This window comes from Schistocerca piceifrons, chromosome X (assembly GCF_021461385.2).
Source record: "Schistocerca piceifrons isolate TAMUIC-IGC-003096 chromosome X, iqSchPice1.1, whole genome shotgun sequence".
NCBI lineage: Eukaryota > Metazoa > Arthropoda > Insecta > Orthoptera > Acrididae > Schistocerca > Schistocerca piceifrons.
This window is the reverse complement of record NC_060149.1, coordinates 86,002,234-86,024,602: the sequence shown is the minus strand read 5'-3', so window position 1 is coordinate 86,024,602 and position 22,369 is coordinate 86,002,234. Positions and strand designations below refer to the sequence as shown.

Sequence of the window (22,369 nt, the reverse complement as noted above, 5' to 3'; positions counted from 1 at the left end):
GATTAATATAGTACAGTCATGGACTGTTCGGCTGGTCCCGGCGGAGGTTCGAGTCCTCCCTCGGGCACTGGTGTGTGTATTTGTCCTTAGGATAATTTAGATTACGTAGTGTGTAAGCTTAGGGACTGTTGACCTTAGCAGCTAAGTCCCATAAGATTTCACACACATTTAAACATTTTTGAATGTAATACAGTACCCATCTACTACTCAGGGCGTCGGTCTATGTTGCTTTCGAGCGTGAATTGAAATCGTAGAAATCTTCTATGGAGTAACATTTAATAATAATAAAGCGTTGTAAATTATCAAAAGCGATGAGCGGTAGCAGGCGCTTCCGATAAAGAACGGGGAGTTCCGCGCCGCTGCTGTCGCCATGGCCACTGCCGGTAGCCGGTAAGTGAATTCCGGATCTTTGCCGCATGCGACGTCCATAGGAGGACACTCTGAAAGAAATCTTGCTACAAAATGGTTACTGGATAAAAGTTTGTTATCGGTGTAATAGAAAGTGAAATAGATTGAATCTGAATTACCATTACATTCATGTCTTCAGCATTCAGTTGGAAGAGGGTATAAAATTTTTTTGTGCTAGCTAGTTCCGATGCACAGACGTTGTAGACAGAAACAACGCACGGTACCGCTATACAACGGGCGTAAACAGTGTATGGGTTCTCTTATATGGGACAAGACTTCCTCCAGGAAGTTCCGCAGTCTATAGTGTTGCCAGATTGTGCAGATTGCCGGACTTAGAGAATTAGCGAGTTGGCCAGTTTATTTGTCCCATGTCGCGATCGGCGCAGACTTAGCCTCTGCAGCGGCCGCCCGCCGGTCGAGTTTTATTTCATAGAGTGTACATAAAGATGAACGGGAACACAGTACTTCAGGCTACAAACTGCTCCTCGTCCAGAACATGCAAACAGGTACTCATAGCTATGTTATACTGGTGCTGTAGCCCAACTAGAACAGAGTCGGTTGGAGGAATGCGGACAAGGACAAGGGGAGGAGGGTTGACAAAATGAGACTATGAATATGTCACTAAAGAGAGTGCAGTAGTGGTGGTGGTGGTGGTTTTGTTTGTTTGTGGATCAAATTTATTTCTAGAGTCTTTTCACTGAAGTATATATTTGTGACATATATTTTGAGAAAAACTCACTTCAAACATTGCCTGCTATGAGACTAGTGCCATGTGTATACATGATTACATTATCAGTAGCTACTGAAAGCAAATCATTTACATATAATCTGAATGGGAGTGGCTCTGTGACTGATCCCTGAGAAACACCATGTGTTTGAAGAAGGTAGTGTAATAAGGCTACGAGAAACTGGATGTTCCTTCTGCGATACTGCAGAAACACTTGACAGGAATGTAGCCACTGTACATGATTGCTGGCAAGCAGTGGTCATGAGAATGTACCGCTGCAAGAAGACCGGGCTCCGATCGACCATGTGGCACTACAAGGAGGAAGGACCAGTGTGTTCGACATATGGCTTTAGTGCATTGTACTGCATTTGCAGCAGCAATTTGAGCAGCAGTTGGCACCACAGTGACACAACAAACTGTTAAAAATTGGTTAGTTCAAGTACAGCTCTGAGCCAGATGCCTTGTGGCAACCATCCCAGTGACCCCAAACCAGTACCATTTGCAGGTTCAGTGGCATCAAGCGAGAGCTCACTGGAGGCCAGGGTGGAAGTCTCTAGTGTTTTCTGGTTACAGCTGGTTCTTCTTCAGTGCCAGTGATGAGTGTGTGTTGGTTAGGAGAAGGCTAGTTGAGGACCTGCAGCCAATCTGTCTGCGTGCTATACACACAGGACCTACACCTGGAGCTATGGTCTGGGATGCGATTTCGTATAACAGTGGGAGCACTCTCGTGGTTATCCCATGCCCTCTGACAGCAAATTTGTATGTCATCTCATGATTCGATCTGTTGTGCTACATTCCAGGGGGTGTTTTCTGACAGGATAATGCTTGCCCACATATTGCTGTTGTAGCCCAGCATGTTCTGCAGTGTGTCGATGTGTTGTCTTTGCCTGCTCGATCACGAGATTCTCCCCAATTGACCACATATGGGACATCATCCAACAGCAACTCAAGCGTCATCCACAGACGGCATTAACCTTCCATGTAATTACTGACTAAGTGCAACAGACACGGAACTCCATCTCACAAACTGACATGCAGCACCTGTACAACACGATGCATGCCCGCTTGTGTGCTTGCTTTAAACATTCTGGCAGTTACACTAGTTATTAACATACCAGCATTTCACATTTGCAAAGACTTATCTCGTTCTTACATTAACTTGTGGTCTTGCAGTATTAATCACTTAAATATGTTACCTAGACTACTGTATTCCTGAAATTTCATTACTCTACAGGGTGAAAGAACTGCAGTAATGTGCAGAATAAACAATATGTGATGTCATTACATTTGATTGTGGTGGCCAGATAGTGGGTGCCCAGTGTGTGGGACACTACCTCCAAAGTGATACAAAAAGCACTGGCAGTTTCATGTACCACGTTGCTGAGGGTATACCGTAAGTTCATCGATTTGGGAAAGCCACTGTCACCAGTTAAGTCATGGTCAACGGCTTATGATCGGTCGCAATGTAGAGAGATTAGTATGGGCACAGGACTTGGAGATGGACTGTAAAGTCACCTTAACATAAGAGTTCTGGTACTTGATGGGACTCAGTTTTAGCAGTTTTACAGCTGGAATTGGAATCTCAGTAATGTTTCCAGAAACACTGCACCATGACATGGTATAAGTACATTGTAAACCACATGAGGTTATTCATCCCATTTGCCGACAGGAAGGGAAGTGATGACCTCACAATTTATCACCCTAAAACACTAATAATAATAATAATAATAATAATAATAATAATTGTCATGCCAACAGGGCACCGTTCAGATATCAATGCGCCTTACTGTATACATGTGTTTGTTCGCCATCAACACCTCACAAGTGAGATATTAACTTCAGGATGATGCATGACCTATGACTCCCAGATTATTTGAGGAACATTAAAAGAATGTGAGGATGCTTATGTGGCTGTACAGCTCACCTGACCTGATTTGTACTGAACTCATCTAGGATACAGGTTTTGCTATATGTTATGTATTACCTTTTAAATAAAAATAAGTTTAAGATATTTGTTGACTTACTCGGCATGCATGAATACCATTTCACTTGGAATCTGTGGAAGGTACATTAGCATATTTCTGTTTCTTTGCAAATATTTATTGTGTATTCTTGTTTTTCTGTCATCTTCTACACCCTGAAAGGTAGTAAATTTGGGAACTTTATTATGAATACTTTGACGGCATTTTGTAGGTGAAAATTCATTCATTCTGTATGGCAGTAGTCGCTCACTGAACAGCCAGCTAGATAGCTCATTAACGCATCAGCATCCATTGATGACACATCAAGATGGTAGTAAGTTGCATATCTAGGATTCTGTCTGCTTTTGTAGTTTACTTCTTCAGTTAGTCTCGCTAGGACAGTTAGGATATGTGCAGGAGGAGATGGCTGCAGTTCACAAACAGCTGAATGAGCTTTTGGCCACAGTCAGTCATCTTCACGCTGCTGCGTCGAGGTGTAGTAGTGGCGGAGAATCTGGCACATCGCATGGGACGTCTCAAGCATTGCTTATTCAGCCCACAGACCCTATTTCCGAGGCACCTCCTAGTGCACCAGATGCGGTGGATCCGATCAGCTCTCAGAACAATACTGCAAATTGCGAGCTCTGTTTGCACGCCATGCATTAGGGCAGCAGTCTTCACCACGTCTGCCAGCTGTCTGTATAAACTGAGGATGGAATCGGAACCTATGCGACAGACATCATGGATACCAATGTGAGCCACAGCTTACAAACCCTGCACGCTCAGTAACCACAGACAAAGCTGCTTCCTCATCTCCGATGAGGCCTCCTGGCAGACATACCAAGTGGATGTTGGCTTCTTTCCAGCTGTGAATGCTGTGCACCTACGGATCCGTCCTCACAGCATGGCGAATGGCGAGTGGTAACACATTCACATCGCTGAAGGCAGAGGTCTAATGTGGAGTCTAGTTGCCTGACCTCACCCATTCACACTAGAGTAAGCATGGGGCCGTTCCCTCAGTAGGGTCTCACCAGGCACACGGGGCGTGGGGGGGGGGGGGGGGGGCATGTTTACTAGTTACCGGTAACTCCAGCATTAGATAGGCACATTATGGAGATTAAACCTCTTAAATAGAAAAACGCATGCAAAATTTAATAAATAGATTATGAAGAAAACAAAAAAAACTTAACTTGCAGCTCTCTAGATGTATATCAGGTGAGAGCTGGAGCCGTCTGACGGGTTGAAGTCATTGTGACCTGTGCCCAAATTGGCTGTTGTCCACTTATGTGTAGCTTCATATGGGAATGAGAGGATCCTCCTGGAAAGTGATGCTCTCATTGTACTATTACTGTACACCATATTTTAACAGGGTGTACATTATAGTCCAGTGAGAGGCATTTCCGTATACGTCCAGATTGTTGGTTGATTGTCTTCCTTTTGCCACATCCACTACTCTGATTGTGGCTGGTAGGTTTGCTCTTCTTTGTCAGTATCATCTTCAGTCACCAGCCGCTTACACTGTTTTCATACAGGAGGTAAAGCGTCACTACCACTGTCACTGCCGCTGTCAAAATATCCTGCAAAATCATTGTTGGCTATGCCACCACGTCTCCCTTTCCTCGTGAACACATTTGCTACATGATGGAAACATTGTGAAAGTATTTTTGTAATGTCGGCAGGTCCGAATGCTCTCCCCTCCCCCTCTCCCCTCCCCCTCTCCCCTCCCCCTCTCCCCTCCCCCTCTCCCCTCCCCCTCTCCCCTCCCCCTCTCCCCTCCCCCTCTCCCCTCCCCCTCTCCCCTCCCCCTCTCCCCTCCCCCTCTCCCCTCCCCCTCTCCCCTCCCCCTCTCCCCTCCCCCTCTCCCCTCCCCCTCTCCCCTCTCCCCTCTCCCCTCCCCCTCTCCCCTCTCCCCTCCCCCTCTCCCCTCCCCCTCTCCCCTCCCCCTCTCCCCTCCCCCTCTCCCCTCCCCCTCTCCCCTCCCCCTCTCCCCTCCCCCTCTCCCCCTCCCCCTCTCCCCTCCCCCTCTCCCCCTCCCCCTCTCCCCTCCCCCTCTCCCCTCCCCCTCTCCCCTCCCCCTCTCCCCTCCCCCTCTCCCCTCCCCCTCTCCCCTCCCCTCCCCCCTCTCCCCTCCCCTCCCCCCTCTCCCCTCCCCCCCTCTCCCCTCCCCTCCCCCCTCTCCCCTCCCCTCCCCCCTCTCCCCTCCCCTCCCCCCTCTCCCCTCCCCTCCCCCCTCTCCCCTCCCCTCCCCCCTCTCCCCTCCCCTCCCCCCTCTCCCCTCCCCTCCCCCCTCTCCTCTCCCCTCCCCCCTCCCCCCCTCCCCCTCTCCCCCTCTCCCCGCTCTCCCCGCTCTCCCCCCTCTCCCCGCTCTCCCCGCTCTCCCCGCTCTCCCCGCTCTCCCCGCTCTCCCCGCTCTCCCCCCTCTCCCCCCTCTCCCCCCTCTCCCCCCTCTCCCCCCTCTCCCCCCTCTCCCCCCCATCTGACGGGTTGAAGTCATTGTGACCTGTGCCCAAATTGGGTGTTGTCCACTTATGTGTAGCTTCATATGGGAATGAGAGGATCCTCCTGGAAAGTGATGCTCTCATTGTACTATTACTGTACACCATATTTTAACAGGGTGTACATTATAGTCCAGTGAGAGGCTTTTGTTAAGTGGGAACCTCACCTATATTTTAGATTAAAATTTTATCATTATGTGATGCTTTTTAAAACTGTTCACTCTTAACTCATACCCAAGCTTCTGTCAGCCACCAGTTGTAGTGGCACCATCATTTAGGATAGGGAAAGTCAGTTTTGTGCGATACTCGGAGCACGAGTTACAGCCAGGTGCAGGCCGAATTGCAGTAAGTTACACATACCAACAGTTGGGAAGGCAAATAGAGGCCACAGGGGCGTAGAACTGCCAGAGAGGGCGTACACAGCAGTTTCCATGGCGCAAGTCACAGGCAGAAGAGGGCCACTGGCCAACCTAAGTGTTACGCATACGTGACGTGAAGCGATGCACTTGGCAAAACAAAGGCGCACAGCCGAGTACAAATAGGTGCTGTTTTCTAACGAGATTCATTTAAGTGTGGCAGCTCTCCTGGACGGTGGGGCGTGTCACACCGCCGGGCTACACGCAGCAACAGATGGGGCGCCAGCGTCCCAGTCCACTGTGGGTCGTTGGTTCAACCCTCTGAGGCTGGAGCAGGGTCCATACAGCTCCCGGTAGAGCAGTGCGGAGTCAACGTGGACAGTGGCTGCTGAGTCGGCTGCTGGCGCAGCCATCCTGACATCATTGGAACTCAGCGGGCCGGCCAAGGCCGGCACGACACTGCATTGCATTGCATTGCATTGCATTGCATTGCATTGCATTGCACAGGCCGCTGGGGTGCTTCTGTGACATAGACAGAGGTGAACGGAGCACTGTAGTGGAAACAAATAAATTGTTTGGAAAGTTCTCGCCGAGTGTTAATATGGCACCTCTTGACACCCATCCATCACACAGTTACATATACCCACTATAACAGTTTGGTTCTTTTCTCTTTTATTGGACATTATGTACACTTTTATTCTAATGTTTCAGTGTGGGCGGTGTACATCCCACTGCTAGAAAAGATGATGATTTGTGTGATATTTGATATGTATAGATTGCATTTTCCTGTAACTTGTAACAGAAATAAAGGCATTTGTGGTCTAACTGATAAGGACAATATCATGAATAAAGGTGTAGCAGTTTTGAAGTAAACATCTACATTACTTTTTAAGAGGATTATGTATGTAAATTTGGAGATTAGCTCCATTTGTGTTTTTAAATGACATAATGTGTTATTAAGCATCTTCGCACGTAAAATTGTCTACCACACTGGGACTCAAATCCAAAATACTGCCTTTCACAGGCAATACTGTCACTGACAGCTATCTATGGGCACCATTATGTCCCTGTGTAGCTCAGTTGGTGAGAGCGTTTATCACAAAAGGCAAGATTCTGTGTTTGAATCCTCGTCTGACACACAGTTTTAATCTTACCTATAGAGTGAAAAACTCATTCTGGTGAGAAAATGGTTCAAAATGGCTCTAAGCACTATGGGACTTAAATTCTGAGGTCATCAGTCCCCTAGACTTAGAACTACTTAAACCTAACTAACCTAAGGACATCACACACATTCGTGCCTGAGGCAGGATTTGAACCTGCGACCGTAGCAGCCGTGTGTTTCTGGACTGAAACGCCTAGAACCGCTCGACCATGGCGTACAGCATTTTGGTGACATGTCATCTAAAATAAGTGCTGATACCTGTAGTTCTGTCATACTACTTTAAGAAAGGGATGATTTTATTTCCATTCCCTACATGGGAATTCTCTCAAACAGATTCGTGTATTTTATGCTAAACTTCAGAACTGAATGCAATCTGCAATCTTATAACTTTGCCTGACCCACGAATAGTAATACATATGAAAAAGGCACTCATTAATTTAAAGGATACTCCTGACCTATAAAGATAATTTATGGATTGCCTATTACTATGGTTGGGGATACATGTAGTGTTAACGAAACATTTTTTAACTCGACTGGAAAGATAGTCATCTTATTTGACACTAGGACTCTGCTTCATACTGCTGTTTGTTCGTTTATTTCTAGCATGGTTTTTTTGTACCTCTTTATCGTAATCACCTTGAATAATTTATGTTGGGCATATTTGAGTTTGCATATGAATGAATGGACTGTAGTATTATGTAAATTAGTTTAAATAATAAACTGTGCACGTATTAGATTGTTAATAAAGATGATTGTGCCATCTAGAACCCACTTTAGCTCGTTTTTATTACTGGTCATTGCTACCACACCTCATTCTTCAGAGACAGTTCTTTTTCTTTCCCACAGAACAAACCTTTTTGAAATAAAAACAGTCAGGCTGTAATGTGTATCATACTTTAATAAAAAATAGTGAGTGTTGGTTTAGTATGTAAATTAGTGTTGTTCCTATCAGTGTTGGTCCGTAATTTTATTTCTGTAAAACTAAAATCATACAACCTTACGTTTTATGCTAGGCGCTGTTGTTAATAATTAAAAAGAAACAATAAAATATACATGAATTCTTCCTTTATTCTTGAAAATATTGCAGTAATTAAATATGTGTTTATATTTTAAAGGTTTATAGTTTTTCAGATATTTGGGACATTCTGTTTAAAGTACTAGGATTGCTTTTAAATCTTAAGAAGCTGCTGTATATTGTGATTTATTTCTTAATCAAAATTAATTTCATAATACTTGTTTTTGTCACAGAGGATATTAAAAAACAGATGCTTTCAGCATCTGTTCTCAAGGAACTTGACCATGTCTTGACAAGTCTACCGGCATTGATTGTGACTGGACAAACCTGTAAAGCAAAAGTGCAGCTTGTTAATGCTCTTTTGGGTGAACCTCTCCTGCCTTTGTGCAGCAACTTATGGAGGTGGATTTTGGTACGGTATGGTCATAGCAAACGAGCATACACAACTTCATTGCCAGAATCAAATAATGCAGAAAGGCAAGAGCTCAGAAGTGGATGGTTGTCTGTACCTGAAAACTATTTTAAAAAACCAGAAAATGAAAAGGTAAGCATCCCATATCTGGGGACTTTGTGTACATACATAATTGTTTCCTTGTCACCTCATGCTTTCCTGCTGTTTTGATCACCCTTTAAAACATACAGCACTGTACAACTTAAATCCATCCAATAGAGAAAAAATATTAACATGTGAGATGTGGTGTTAATACATTATCTAATCAAGAGTATCTAGATACCCTAATGTAATTAAGAATTGACCACTAGATCTCATAGGATGCAGACCTGCCAGTATAAAAGGAGGCTGGGGGAGTATTGTATTGTCAGTAGAAAAGCAGTAACAGCATAATGAGTCAATCAGGAGACCTTGGTGACTTTAAACATGGACTAATCATTGGATGTCACCTGAGTAACTGGTCCATCAGGGACATTTAAACCTTTCTAAAACTGCCTAAGTCAACTATTGGTGATGTGAAGCGAAAACATGAACAACCACAGCTAAACCTAGACTAGACAGACCTCATCTACTGACACACAGGGTCCATTGAGCATTACGGAGGGTGGTTGTAGAAAATCATATGAAAAACGTGTACCGAATCACTTAAGAGTTCCTAAGTGCTACCTGCAGTCCAGTTAACACAATGACTCATTATAAGTAGTTAACAAGAATGAAGCACCATGGTCAAGAAGCTCCTCATAAGCCACACATTTCTGTAGTCAGTGCTTAAGCGATGCTTGAGGTAGTGTAAAGAATGTTACTACTGGACATTGAACGTCTGGAAATGAGTGCTTTGGATTGATGAATCACGCCATACTCTGTGGCAATCACATGGGAGGGTGTGGGTTTGGCAAATGCCTGGAGAATGTTACCTGCCATCAAGTGTAGAAGGTGGGGGTGTAATGTAACAATACAAGGCTACTTTTCATGGTTAGGATGTGGTCCTCGTGTTGCACTGGTGAAAATGCTAAATCCCGAAAGATATGAATACCTTGTACTGCATTGTGTACTGTGTTCAGTACAGGAACAGTTCAGAGATGATGATATTACCAGCATGACAGTGCTCCCTGGTATAAAGTGGCATTTGTGAGGCAATGATTTGGTGATAGTGACATTCCTGAAATGGACTGGCCTGCCCAGAGCCATGACCCAAACCCAGTAGAACATCTTTGGGATTACTTGGAACTTTGACTTCTCTGGTTTTGGTTCTTCAGGTGGAGCGGGGTGGCTCAATGGTTACCACACTCAACTTGCATTTGGGAGGATGAAAATTCAATTTAGCATCCACCCATACTGATTCAGATTTTTGTGATTTTTCCTAAATTGCTCCATGCAAATACAGATAGTATCTTTGAAAGGTTGTGGCCAGTTTCCTTCCCCAGTCTTCAACAATCTGAGCTGTGCTTGTCTCTAATGTCCTCATGTCAATGGAATATTAAATGCAAATTTTCTTTCCTTCCTCCCCCTCTTCAGTAAGAATGGCATGCTATTCCTCCACACGCATACCGACACCTCAATAAAGTGTGTCTACCAGAGTGTAGGCCATCACAAAGGAGAAGGGTAGACACTCCCCATATTAATTTCCACTAATGGGTGCTGGATACTTACGATAAGATAATGTATGTTGTCACATATTGTTACTAATGGATGGACTTCTCCCCGCCCTCTCCCCCCTTCTCCCCGCCCTCTCCCCCCTTCTCCCCCCTTCTCCCCGCCCTCTCCCCCCTTCTCCCCGCCCTCTCCCCCCTTCTCCCCGCCCTCTCCCCCCTTCTCCCCGCCCTCTCCCCCCTTCTCCCCGCCCTCTCCCTCCTTCTCCCCGCCCTCTCCCCCCTTCTCCCCGCCCTCTCCCCCCTTCTCCCCGCCCTCTCCCCCTTCTCCCCGCCCTCTCCCCCCTTCTCCCCGCCCTCTCCCCCCTTCTCCCCGCCCTCTCCCCCCTTCTCCCCGCCCTCTCCCCCCTTCTCCCCGCCCTCTCCCCCCTTCTCCCCGCCCTCTCCCCCCTTCTCCCCGCCCTCTCCCCCCTTCTCCCCGCCCTCTCCCCCCTTCTCCCCGCCCTCTCCCCGCCCTCTCCCCGCCCTCTCCCCGCCCTCTCCCCGCCCTCTCCCCGCCCTCTCCCCGCCCTCTCCCCGCCCTCTCCCCGCCCTCTCCCCGCCCTCTCCCCGCCCTCTCCCCGCCCTCTCCCCGCCCTCTCCCCGCCCTCTCCCCGCCCTCTCCCCGCCCTCTCCCCGCCCTCTCCCCGCCCTCTCCCCCCTTCTCCCCGCCCTCTCCCCCCTTCTCCCCGCCCTCTCCCCCTTCTCCCCCCTCTCCCCTCTTCTCCCCCCCCTCTCCCCTCTTCTCCCCGCGCCCCCCCCTTCTCCCCGCGCCCCCCTCTCCCCACCTTCTCCCCGCGCCCCCCCTCTCCCCACCTTCTCCCCGCGGCCCCCCTCTCCCCCCCTTCTCCCCGCGCCCCCCCTCTCCCCGCGCCCCCCTCTCCCCACCTTCTCCCCGCACCCCCCTCTCCCCACCTTCTCCCCGCGCCCCCCTCTCCCCACCTTCTCCCCGCGCCCCCCCTCTCCCCACCTTCTCCCCGCGCCCCCCCTCTCCCCACCTTCTCCCCGCGCCCCCCCTCTCCCCACCTTCTCCCCGCGCCCCCCCTCTCCCCACCTTCTCCCCGCGCCCCCCCTCTCCCCACCTTCTCCCCGCGCCCCCCCTCTCCCCACCTTCTCCCCGCGCCCCCCCTCTCCCCACCTTCTCCCCGCGCCCCCCCTCTCCCCACCTTCTCCCCGCGCCCCCCCTCTCCCCACCTTCTCCCCGCGCCCCCCCTCTCCCCACCTCCTCCCCGCGCCCCCCTCTCCCCACCTCCTCCCCGCGCCCCCCTCTCCCCACCTCCTCCCCGCGCCCCCCTCTCCCCACCTCCTCCCCGCGCCCCCCTCTCCCCACCTCCTCCCCGCGCCCCCCTCTCCCCACCTTCTCCCCGCGCCCCCCTCTCCCCACCTTCTCCCCGCGCCCCCCTCTCCCCACCTTCTCCCCGCGCCCCCCTCTCTCCCCCCTTCTCTCCGCGCCCCCCCCTCTCCCCCCTTCTCACCGCGCCCCCTCTCCCCCCTACTCCCCGCACCCGCTCTCCCCCCTTCCCCCCGCGCCCCCCTCTCTCCCCTCTCCCCCCTCTCCCCCCGCCCCCCTCTCCCCCCTTCTCCCCGCGCCCCCCTCTCCCCCCTCCCCCCTCCCCCCTTCTCCCCGCGCCCCTCTCCCCCCTCCCCCTCCCCCTTCTCCCCGCGCCCCTCTCCCCCCTCCCCCTCCTCCCCGCGCCCCTCTTCCCCCTCCCCCCTTCTCCCCGCGCCCCTCACCCCCCTCTCCCCTTCTCCCCTCGCCTCTCTCCCCCCTCTCCCCCTCTCCCCCTCTCCCCCTCTCCCCCCTCTCCCCCCTCTCCCCCCTCTCCCCCCTCTCCCCCCTCTCCCCCCTCTCCCCCCTCTCCCCCCTCTCCCCCTCTCCCCCCTCTCCCCGTCTCCCCTCGCCTCTCTCCCCCCCTCTCCCCCCTCTCCCCGTCTCCCCTCGCCTCTCTCCCCCCCTCTCCCCCCTCCCCCCTTCTCCCCGCGCCCCTCTCCCCCCCTCCCCCCTTCTCCCCGCGCCCCTCTCCCCCCTCCCCCCTTCTCCCCGCGCCCCTCTCCCCCCTCCCCCTTCTCCCCGCGCCCCTCTCCCCCCTCTCCCCCCTCTCCCCGTCTCCCCTCGCCTCTCTCCCCCCCTCCCCCCTTCTCCCCGCGCCCCTCTCCCCCCCTCCCCCCTTCTCCCCGCGCCCCTCTCCCCCCCTCCCCCTTCTCCCCGCGCCCCTCTCCCCCCTCCCCCCTTCTCCCCGCGCCCCTCTCCCCCCTCCCCCCTTCTCCCCGCGCCCCTCTCCCCCCTCCCCCCTTCTCCCCGCGCCCCTCTCCCCCCTCCCCCCTTCTCCCCGCGCCCCTCTCCCCCCTCCCCCCTTCTCCCCGCGCCCCTCTCCCCCCTCCCCCCTTCTCCCCGCGCCCCTCTCCCCCCTCCCCCCTTCTGCCCGCGCCCCTCTCCCCCCTCCCCCCTTCTCCCCGCGCCCCTCTCCCCCTTCTCCCCGCGCCCCTCTCTCCCCGCGCCCCTCTCTCCCCGCGCCCCTCTCTCCCCGCGCCCCTCTCTCCCCGCGCCCCTCTCTCCCCGCGCCCCTCTCTCCCCGCGCCCCTCTCTCCCCGCGCCCCTCTCTCCCCGCGCCCCTCTCTCCCCCCCCCGCCCTCTCGCGTGTCCCATCCGCGGCCCGCCAGGAAGTATCATACAAATGCACACTTTGCTACAGTGTGAAAAATTCATTTAGGTTTCGATATGTTTACCTTTCCTGAACTACGTTAGTTGACTTGCCCATTTGGTGAAGGAGATGGACTATCGTCATTTGCATATTAAGTTTTATAGTGGCTTTGTTTCTGATGCCTTTTATTTATTTATTTATTTAGGTGGATGGCCTTAAAACAATGACGGTTATTGAAATATGTCACCCACTACTTCATGAAAATATCCAGGTAATTGTGGTACCAGATTGTGAAACTGCTCCAGTGAATGTTTTCTCAATGTTGGATGAATGTTTACCACAGAGGCTTCAGATATTTTTCTACTGCATCGGTGATGAGCATCTAAATGAGAAGGTGTGCACTGCTATCTTTTGTTCTGCATATATATTTCTAATACTTGGTTTTCTTAAGTATAGTTGGTTGTGTTTTGTTAACTTTGCATAAAAAAGGACAACTTAACTCAGTTTTGAAAAAGAAGAAAAATGTTTATAGTGTAGTATGTGTCTGGGATGTAAGTTTTTTCAGTATCAGTAAAAACTGTTAACCTAATGTTTTCATTGTTGTCTGTTGGGTAGCTTCTTCAGAGGTGACTTCTTTGTAGTGATACAGTGTGTACTGTAAAATTGGATACCACTTCCTGTATACAGCCTTAATTCATACTGGGCGAACTATTAATACTCTTCAGTGCTGAAATTTGTGGAGGTCATTTCTTTTTATTGATTACATAAATTCATTTATCTGTGTTAATCCTAAGTAAAGGTAAAGTGGTTATGAACTTCAAGGTTTATTCTAAGAGTTATGTCCTTGGCTTGCAATATCCTGTGAACTGTTAATAAGGGCATCTATAGTTTAATGTGAAATTGCAACAGCAGTGTGAATGTAACCTGCCTTGTACAAGCTTGCCAGTAGGTGAAAGTAATACTAAGCACCAGAAAATTATTGAACTTTGGATTTGTGGTTTGATATGCTGTGAGCCACTATGCTTGTGGACTTGTTTGAAAGCAAACAATAAAACTGGTGCTTAACTGCTGGGACACATTGGATATTAATACATTTTTATGCCAATGTTTGGAAATATCAATTCCCCTTAAGGGGAAGCTTGGAAGGATATGTTACTCCATGAAGGGTTTATTAGAAATGTGTCACAGTTGCAGTACATATATTGAAATGTGTATTCTTATAGGATGACTGTCCAATGCGTTCCACCCAATAATATCCAAACAGCAGACTCTGTACATAATTTATTAAATTGTCAATACTAAACACTTTTAAATAACAACAAATTCATATAACTTACAAAACTTAACAAATGTTAAAGAGTGATCTTTAAAAACAATATCGGCGGCTTGCCACCATAAAATCAAGAACCTTTTACAATAGTGCTTTTAGAGTTTATCCAAAAGACAAAATCTAATAATAAGTTAACTTGGCATTACAATTTAAAATGATTTATATAAAAAACTTTGAGGAAGATAATGGTGCTTGGCACCATAAAATGAAAGAAACGCAACACACAATCAATAAATATAATAACAAATAATAATTTGATACAACCAAAGGGCCAGGGCAACTCCCAACGCAATCACAGACCAGCGAGCTCTCAACACTTCTGAGCCTTCCCTCTAGAAACGGTCCCCTAAATAAACCGCTGAGAGCTCCCCGACATGCCTCCCACAACTGGCCATCACTTACGCACCTTGGTTATGTTCTGTAACACACGACAGATAATATCAACACAAGATAAAATTCAAAAATACAGTATAACATCCCGACAACACATGATAAGCACAGCGCTGTTAACTCGGGCGCTCTTAATAAGTGCCGGAAGCCAACACACACAAATCTCAAACAATTCTCGCTTCCTAAAACAAAACAGTAAAAGGCAAGCGCACATGAATAGTCAAACCACAGTCTTAGAAGTGCCTTAACAACACCAAACGCGACTATTCCACCAAGTTAATAATAACACAGTAAAAAAAATACGGAACACATCACATATACCAAGCAGCAGTAATTCACTATGTATATACTGTACAAAACCGGCCTTCTTAGGCAGACTTTACCTAACACATTGACTGCCAAATGTACCATACATGAACGCAGCTAGTTGTCTCCGGGCCTAGTATCAGAGGACCCCACCGGACCTCCACATCAGACAGGCAGGAAGAACAAGTACGCCAACTCCAATTAATCACCACTGCATGGCCAGCACAGCAAGCACAGCGGCAAGTCGCCTCCGCCCCAGACAACTCTGCTCATATTGCGAGGCACAACAACCTTAGCGCTAGTCACTAGCCGGTCAGGCAGAGCGAACTTCACGTTCCGTGCAATCCCCAGTAAACCAACTACCATCTTACTTTCCGCCGGCCACCGCATACACACACGCCAGCAACGTCATAGCAAATCGCCACCGGAGCACCACCCGCACCAGGACAGCAAACTATAATCGATTACAGTACGCGCTCTGAACAAGATCACAGGTTAGCGGCATGTGCCATATCATATAGCTTGATTCCCAGCCAGGTTGGGGATTATCTTTGTCTGGGGACTGGGTGTTTGTGTTGTCCTCTTCATATCATCATCATCAGCAGCAGCAGCATCGTGATCATTTGTGACACCGGCTAGATTAGACTGTGTGTGGGAATTGGACTGTGTGTGGGGATTGGACTGTGTGTGGGGATTGGACTGTGTGTGGGGATTGGACTGTGTGTGGGGATTGGACTGTGTGTGGGGATTGGACTGTGTGTGGGAATTGGACTGTGTGTGGGAATTGGACTGTGTGTGGGAATTGGACTGTGTGTGGGAATTGGACTGTGTGTGGGAATTGGACTGTGTGTGGGAATTGGACTGTGTGTAGGCACTTATGACCAAACAGTTTGACTTGTATCGTGAGCATATGTACATATTACTGTTTTATGCATGCTTTGCCAATTTTAGATAGTTGTGATTAAAATCCAGGACTTTCAGTGCAGGTCCAGTCGGACAGACTTGAGAATGAACCAGCCAGTTCGGAACTAGTCGCCAAAAAATATTGGTTTTGGAATAAACTCTGTGAAATAAAAGGGTTGCTGGTTCAGGTGGTGGTGGTGGTGGTGGTGGTGGTGGAGGAGCAGCAGCAGCAGTTTATTTGTTCAAGGATCATTTGAGAATAATATTAATTTTCGGCTTATACAAAGAGAAATATAAGTCATATATGCAGACATATACTGATGCACCAAAATATTATGACCACCATGCTGTTAAGCATGGTGGACAACCTGTGGAACACAATACAGCAGCAATTCTGCATGGCATGTATTCGACAAGTCCCTGGTAGGTTTCTGATTATTTGAGGAGAGAACTGGTGGTTGGCTGTGACCTTAGAAGAACCATCACATATTTGCCTTTAGTAATTTAGGAAAACCTCTATCACAGTGGCTGGATGGAACATAAGCTTCCATCCTCCTGTAGAAACTACAGTTTTAAGAAAAGTCATATCTCATTTGCCTTCATACACAAGTGAATGTCCTCTTGTGGTCCTGACATTTATAGCCAGATATTTAATACCTGTTTGTATAACATCATTGTTTGGAGCACTGCCCAGAGCCGATTAGAGAGCATTTTCATTGCTAGAAGGTTTTTTTCTTACTCAGTGTCAGAATAATCTGCTGTTACTGAACCCCTCCACCCTGATGGATGGCAGAGATTGTCTCCATGAACACCCCACTCTTCATTCATGAACCTTGAAGGTCCTTGTCATTGAAACTGGGGTCTTACAGTGCTGCAGTTGGGACATCGGTGTATAAGGGACAGGGCCATTGTGGCTGCTAAGTTTCCCAGGGTACCGATATGAGGATACATGTTTCTGTTATTGTTATAGTCATTGCTGGTTTTGATAGTCAGACAACTACTCCTTAGTGGTTGCAATATTGGAAAGCCATGGCACCCTTTATTGCCTGTTATGCCGCAACAAGTCCTCAGGTCTGGCAGAAGGTTCGAGCCCAAGCCTGGGAGCCCACATGGTGAAATGGGAGTGTGCTCTGGGCTTGCTATGCTGCATTCAGCTGGTCAAACAATGTGCAGGGCCAGTACTTGGGCAAAATTTCAGCCAGACAGTGTCAGTTAATAGGGAGATGCCATTTTTTTTGCATGTGTGCCTTAAACATCTGGTCATGCCCTGAGTGAGCGTTTTACAAGGGATTGCATGACAGAGCTTCTTGCTAAAGAGAGTTAAGTCAACTGACTGAAGTAAGTTGTCTGACGTAAATTCCTTCAGGTACATAGAAATCGGATGATGGAGATAATAAATGTATGGTGCATGTCAGAGGGTACCATGTACTACTAGACTTTTCCTTTCCAGATCCACTCAGAGAGAGAGAGAGAGAGAGAGAGAGAGAGAAATGACATTATATGCCTCCATATGAGCCTTGATTTCTCGAATTGTATCTTCGTTGTCCTTATGAATTATGTATATTGGCTGTAGCAGGATCATTCTGCAGTCAGCTTCAAGTGTGGGTTCTCTTAATTTTCTCAGTAGTGTTCCTCAAAAAGATTGTCATCTTCCCTCCAGGGATTCCCATTTGAGTTGCCAAAGCATCTCCGCAACACTTGCATGTTGTTCAAACCCTCTGGTAACAAATCTGGCAGCCCGTCTCTGAATTGCTTCAATGTCATCCTTGAATCTGACCGGGTGTGGATCCCAAACACTTGAGAGTGCTTGAGAATAGATCACAGTATAGTCCTAAAATTCTCCCAAAAGAACTGAAGTTGACCATTTGCCGTCTCTATGATAATCCTCACATGCTTGTTCCATTTAATATTGCTTTGCAACATTATGCCCAGGTGTTTAAACCATGTAACTGTTTCGAGGAGGACACTACTAATGCTGTATCTGAACATTATGGGTTTGTTTTCCCTACTTATCTACATTAACTTGCATTTGGAGCCAGCATCCATTCTTCACACCAACTAGAAGTTTTGTCTGTCATCTTTTATCATTGTGCAATCACTCATCTTCACACAGCAGCTGTACACTGCAGCATCATCAGCTTGCTGCCCATCCTGTCTGCCAGATCATTTACGTATATAAAAAATAATAGTGTTCCTGTCACATTTCCATGGGGCACTCCTGACGATGCCCTTGCCTTGCTGTTGAGGACAACATACGGGGTTCTGTTGCTTAAGAAGTCTTAGTCACTGTCATCTCTCTGAACATATTCTGCATGCTTGTACCTTTGTTAACAGTCTGCAGTGGGGCACCACGTCAGATGCATTTCAGAAATTTAGGAATATGGAATCTGCCTGTTGTCCTTCATTCAGAGTTTGCAGTACATGATGTGAGAAAAGGGAATTTATTGTATTCAAACTCGGAATATATTCTAGAATGCTGTAGCAAACTCATGTTAAGGATATTGGTCTGTGATTTTGCAGGTCTGGTGTTTTACCCTTCTTATATACAGGAGTCATCTGCACTTTTTTCCATTTGCTTAGGACTTTGTGCTGGGTGAGAGATTTACGATGTAAACTAAGTAAGGGGCCAATGCCATAGAGTACCCTTTGTAAAATCCAATTGGGATTCCATCCAGATCTGGCGGCTTATTTGTTTTCACCAGGGATGCTTATTACAATGTCATCCATACAGGAGTGTGTGCGATGGTCAAATGACAATACGTTCTTATAATTCTCACGTGTGAATGATTTCTTAAATGTGGAATTTAAAACTTTGGCTTTCGTTTTCTCATCTTCAACTGCCACACCAGACTGGTGAGTAAGTGACTGGATGGCAACCTTAGACCCGCTTATTGACCAGGATTTTTTGGATTCTGTGCCAGATCCTTTGCTAAGGTGTGATGGTGCTAGTTGTTGTATGCTTTGCATCTAGATCTTTTGACAGGTGCATGACTCTGTGCTAACCTTTGTGTGTCATCATTTGTGTGTTCTCTTGTGAACCCAGAGTGCAACGGCATCTGCTTCCTCAGAATCTTCCTAATGTCATTGTTAAACCACAGTGGATCTTTTCCATCCTTTATTCAATTACTAGGTGCATAACTCTCCAGACCATGATCTAGAATCTGCTTAAACTTTGCCCATAATCCCTCTATGTCCATCATCCTAGAACTAAATGATTCCAGTTAGTTGTATAAGTGAGATGCTATCAACTGCTTTTCTGCTCTTTCTAGCAGAAACTCTCTCGTAGCCTTCTTGACTGATTTATTAACTTCCATAATCATAGTTGCTATGATGTCATGATCATTAATCCTCATCTCTATACTGACACCATCGATAAGGTCCAGCCTGTGTGTAGCTACAGGGCCTAAGATATTTCCATTGCATGTGGGCTGCCAAACTAACTGCTTGAGACAGTTTTTGGAAAACATCTTCAAAAGTACTTTGCAAGACTTGCTGTCTGCACTCCCCTGCAATGAACCCATAGAAGTACCAATCTATACTCAGTTGGTTAAAGTCACCTCCAACTACAGTTGCTTGATTTGGGTATCTACACCCTACCAACCATAGACATTCTGTGAATGCCTATAGAAATGTCACAGCAAACTTGAGTGGCCATTAAAAACTTCCAACAGTTAACATGGTTTCACCTTGACCTGTTATATGCGACCATATAAATTCACTGTCACATTCTGTTTCAACTCAATTGAGACAATATTTTTGTCAACTGCATGAACACTCCCTCTCGTATGGCTTCTAACGTCAAATCTGTCCTGTAGATAAACATTCCATGGCTCGCTAAATATCTCTGAGCTTTCTGTTTTGGGTTTTAGCTAACTCCTCTCCAACTCTCCAATTCTGATGACTAACTACATGTTTGTAACTACTTCTCTGTCTTCACCATACTCCGATGACTGACTCTTTCTGGATACTCCACTTTGGAGTTTAGTTTCACTTTCCCCTCCAACTCCACCAGTCCCTGGCATCACATAGCTTCGAAATCTTACTGGCTACATGGTGTGTTACTCTTCAGATATCTTACAGAGGATGAGTGGAGGTGTTGTGAAGCTGTTCCCTAAAGGCACAGGACTGCATCCTAAGCCTTTAATTGGATAAATGATGTAGCATCTCTCCCATCACAAGCTCTGTTTGTCTTCCTGTTGCAGTCCTCTCTCTCTCTCTCTGTCTTTTGTTCTTTCTTTCTTTCTGTCTTCCATTCTTGCCTGTCTGCAGCTCATAGTCTAGTGGCTAGCTTTATTACCTCTGGATCACGGGGTCCCGGGCTCAATGCCCGGTTGGGTTGGAGATTTTCTCTGTCCAGGAATTGGGTGTTTGTGTTGTCCTCATCATTTCATCATCATTCATGAAAATGACTAAATTGAACTGTGTACAGATTGGGAATTTGTATGGGCACTGATGACCGTGCAGTTGAGCGCCCCACAAACCAATCGCCATTCTTGCTCCCCTGGTTTCTAAGACCCACTCGGCTATATTACTGATTTTTTTTTTTATCATATAAGGACTGCCTTCATTAATTCTATTTCCATATGTACCCATTATCATTTGAGGAGTGCCTTCATAAATTCTGTCACATAACTTTTTGTGTTATTGTCTAGCCCTTGCTTCATTATGTCTGTCAGCCTATCTGTGTCTGCTTCTGCTGTGTTCCAGTTCTGTCTTTACTCTCAATATTATTTTGTAGTTAACTGCAGTGTTGTTTACAAGCAAGTATGTTTGCGTGGCTGTCCTCCACAGCAAGCACAGAAATATTGGTTTTGTAAATAGAAACTGCCTTTTCTTGCTGCACTGTAATTTATTTGTCCCAGAGGTGATTCGCCTTTTTTTAAAATCAAGGCTCTTCAGTGAGATTTGGAATGATACAGCTGCTCAGAAAATGTTCATAAAATACAAAATCAGATCTGTATACTCTGCAAAATAAGAGATAAATTATAAGTTATTTAAGACACATTTGCAGCTTGCAAACACCATTAATAATTTGACAGTTTTCTCCCATCTGGTCAACAAGGTTGAAAGGCACACAAAAACAGCTGACCAAAGAATGGAAACAGTTCATAGAAGAAAGATTAGTGAAATCAAAAATCTCCAGTCACAACACAATAACTTTACACACACACACACACACACACACACACACACACACACATTCTACCCAAGACTAGTGAACCTTACGGACATACATTTAAAAAGTAAAGAAATACAACTGTTGGAGAAAGGACTAAAATACAATATAAATGCAGAAATAGAGGAAGTTTACATAGAAAATCTAATTACAGAAGCAGAAAGTGTAGTGACAAGGGAAGATAGGAATGAAAACAGCAGTGTCAATATTGGACTAATTAGAAAAGTAGTAAACCGACAAATCCCTAATGTAATAACCAATATGAAAACACGACAATACAAAATCAACAAAAACATAGAAGCTGCAACACTCAGAAAACTTAGGGAAAAACTTCAAAATAAAAATGTTATCATTTCGAAAGCAGACAAGGGCAACACAATAGTATTTATAGACAAAGAACAATACAATGAAAAACCACAAGACTTCCTCTCACAAATAACATTGCAAAATTAAAATCAGAACCAACAAACAGATTCCAGACAAAAGTAAAAAAAACACACTGAAAAATATAGTCGTAGTGAATAACACAGATAAAAGATTAATCCCACTGCACCTATCCTCTGAAGCCAACCAAAGATCCACAAACTACACCTTCCTGTGAGGCCAATGATGGATTTCAGAAAATTCCCCACTTACAGGCTTGCAGGACATGTTAAAATTACTGTCTGAAAATTTCAAAGTACAAGAAGATAAAACCATTAAAATACTACACAGCTAATACAACAAATAAGATATAAAAATCCCAAATACAGCAACACTCTTCTCATTTGATGTAGAAAACATGTATTCCAACATACCAGCACCAGAAATGATAGAAATCATAGATCAGAAAATGAAAACTTGTAGTCAACTCCCTTGTGAACAGATTAATGAAACACATGACTGAAGCTCATTACTTCCAGTTCAGTAATGAATTTTATTTACAAGAGGATGGATCACCAATGAGGTACCCAGTTTCAGGAGCCTTAGCAAATATTTTCACACTGAAGAGCCAAAGAAACTGGTACACCTGCCTAATATCGTGTAGGACCCCCTTGAGCACACAGAAGTGCCGCAACATGACGTGGAATGGACTCAACTAATGTCTGAAGTAGTGCTGCAGGGAATTGACACCATGAATCCTGCAAGGCTGTCCATAAATCCATAGGAGTACGAGGGGGTCTTCTGCACAGCACGTTGTGAGGCATCCTAGATACGCTCAATAATGTTCCTGTCTGGGGAGTTTGGTAGCCGTTGGAAGTGTTTAAACCAAGAAGAAAGTTCCTGGAGCCACTCTGTAGCAATTCTGGACATGTGGGGTGTCACAGTGTCCTGCTGGAATTGCCCAAGTCCGTCAGAATGCACAATGGACATGAATGGATGCAGGTGATCAGACAGGAAGCTTAAGTACATGTCACCTTGCCGAGTAGTATCTAAACA

The 22,369-nt window shown here is 47.0% G+C and overlaps 1 protein-coding gene across 1 annotated transcript in view; it reads left to right on the top strand.

The window, feature by feature from the left end:
- Window positions 1-22,369, top strand: part of LOC124721704 (dual serine/threonine and tyrosine protein kinase-like) — a 333,620-nt gene that overhangs the window by 50,341 nt on the left and 260,910 nt on the right. Inside the window, exons 3-4 of the mRNA XM_047246790.1 lie at window positions 8,358-8,668; window positions 13,051-13,239. Of these exons, the coding sequence (XP_047102746.1) occupies window positions 8,358-8,668; window positions 13,051-13,239 (500 nt within the window). The remainder of the gene's footprint in view (window positions 1-8,357; window positions 8,669-13,050; window positions 13,240-22,369) is intronic.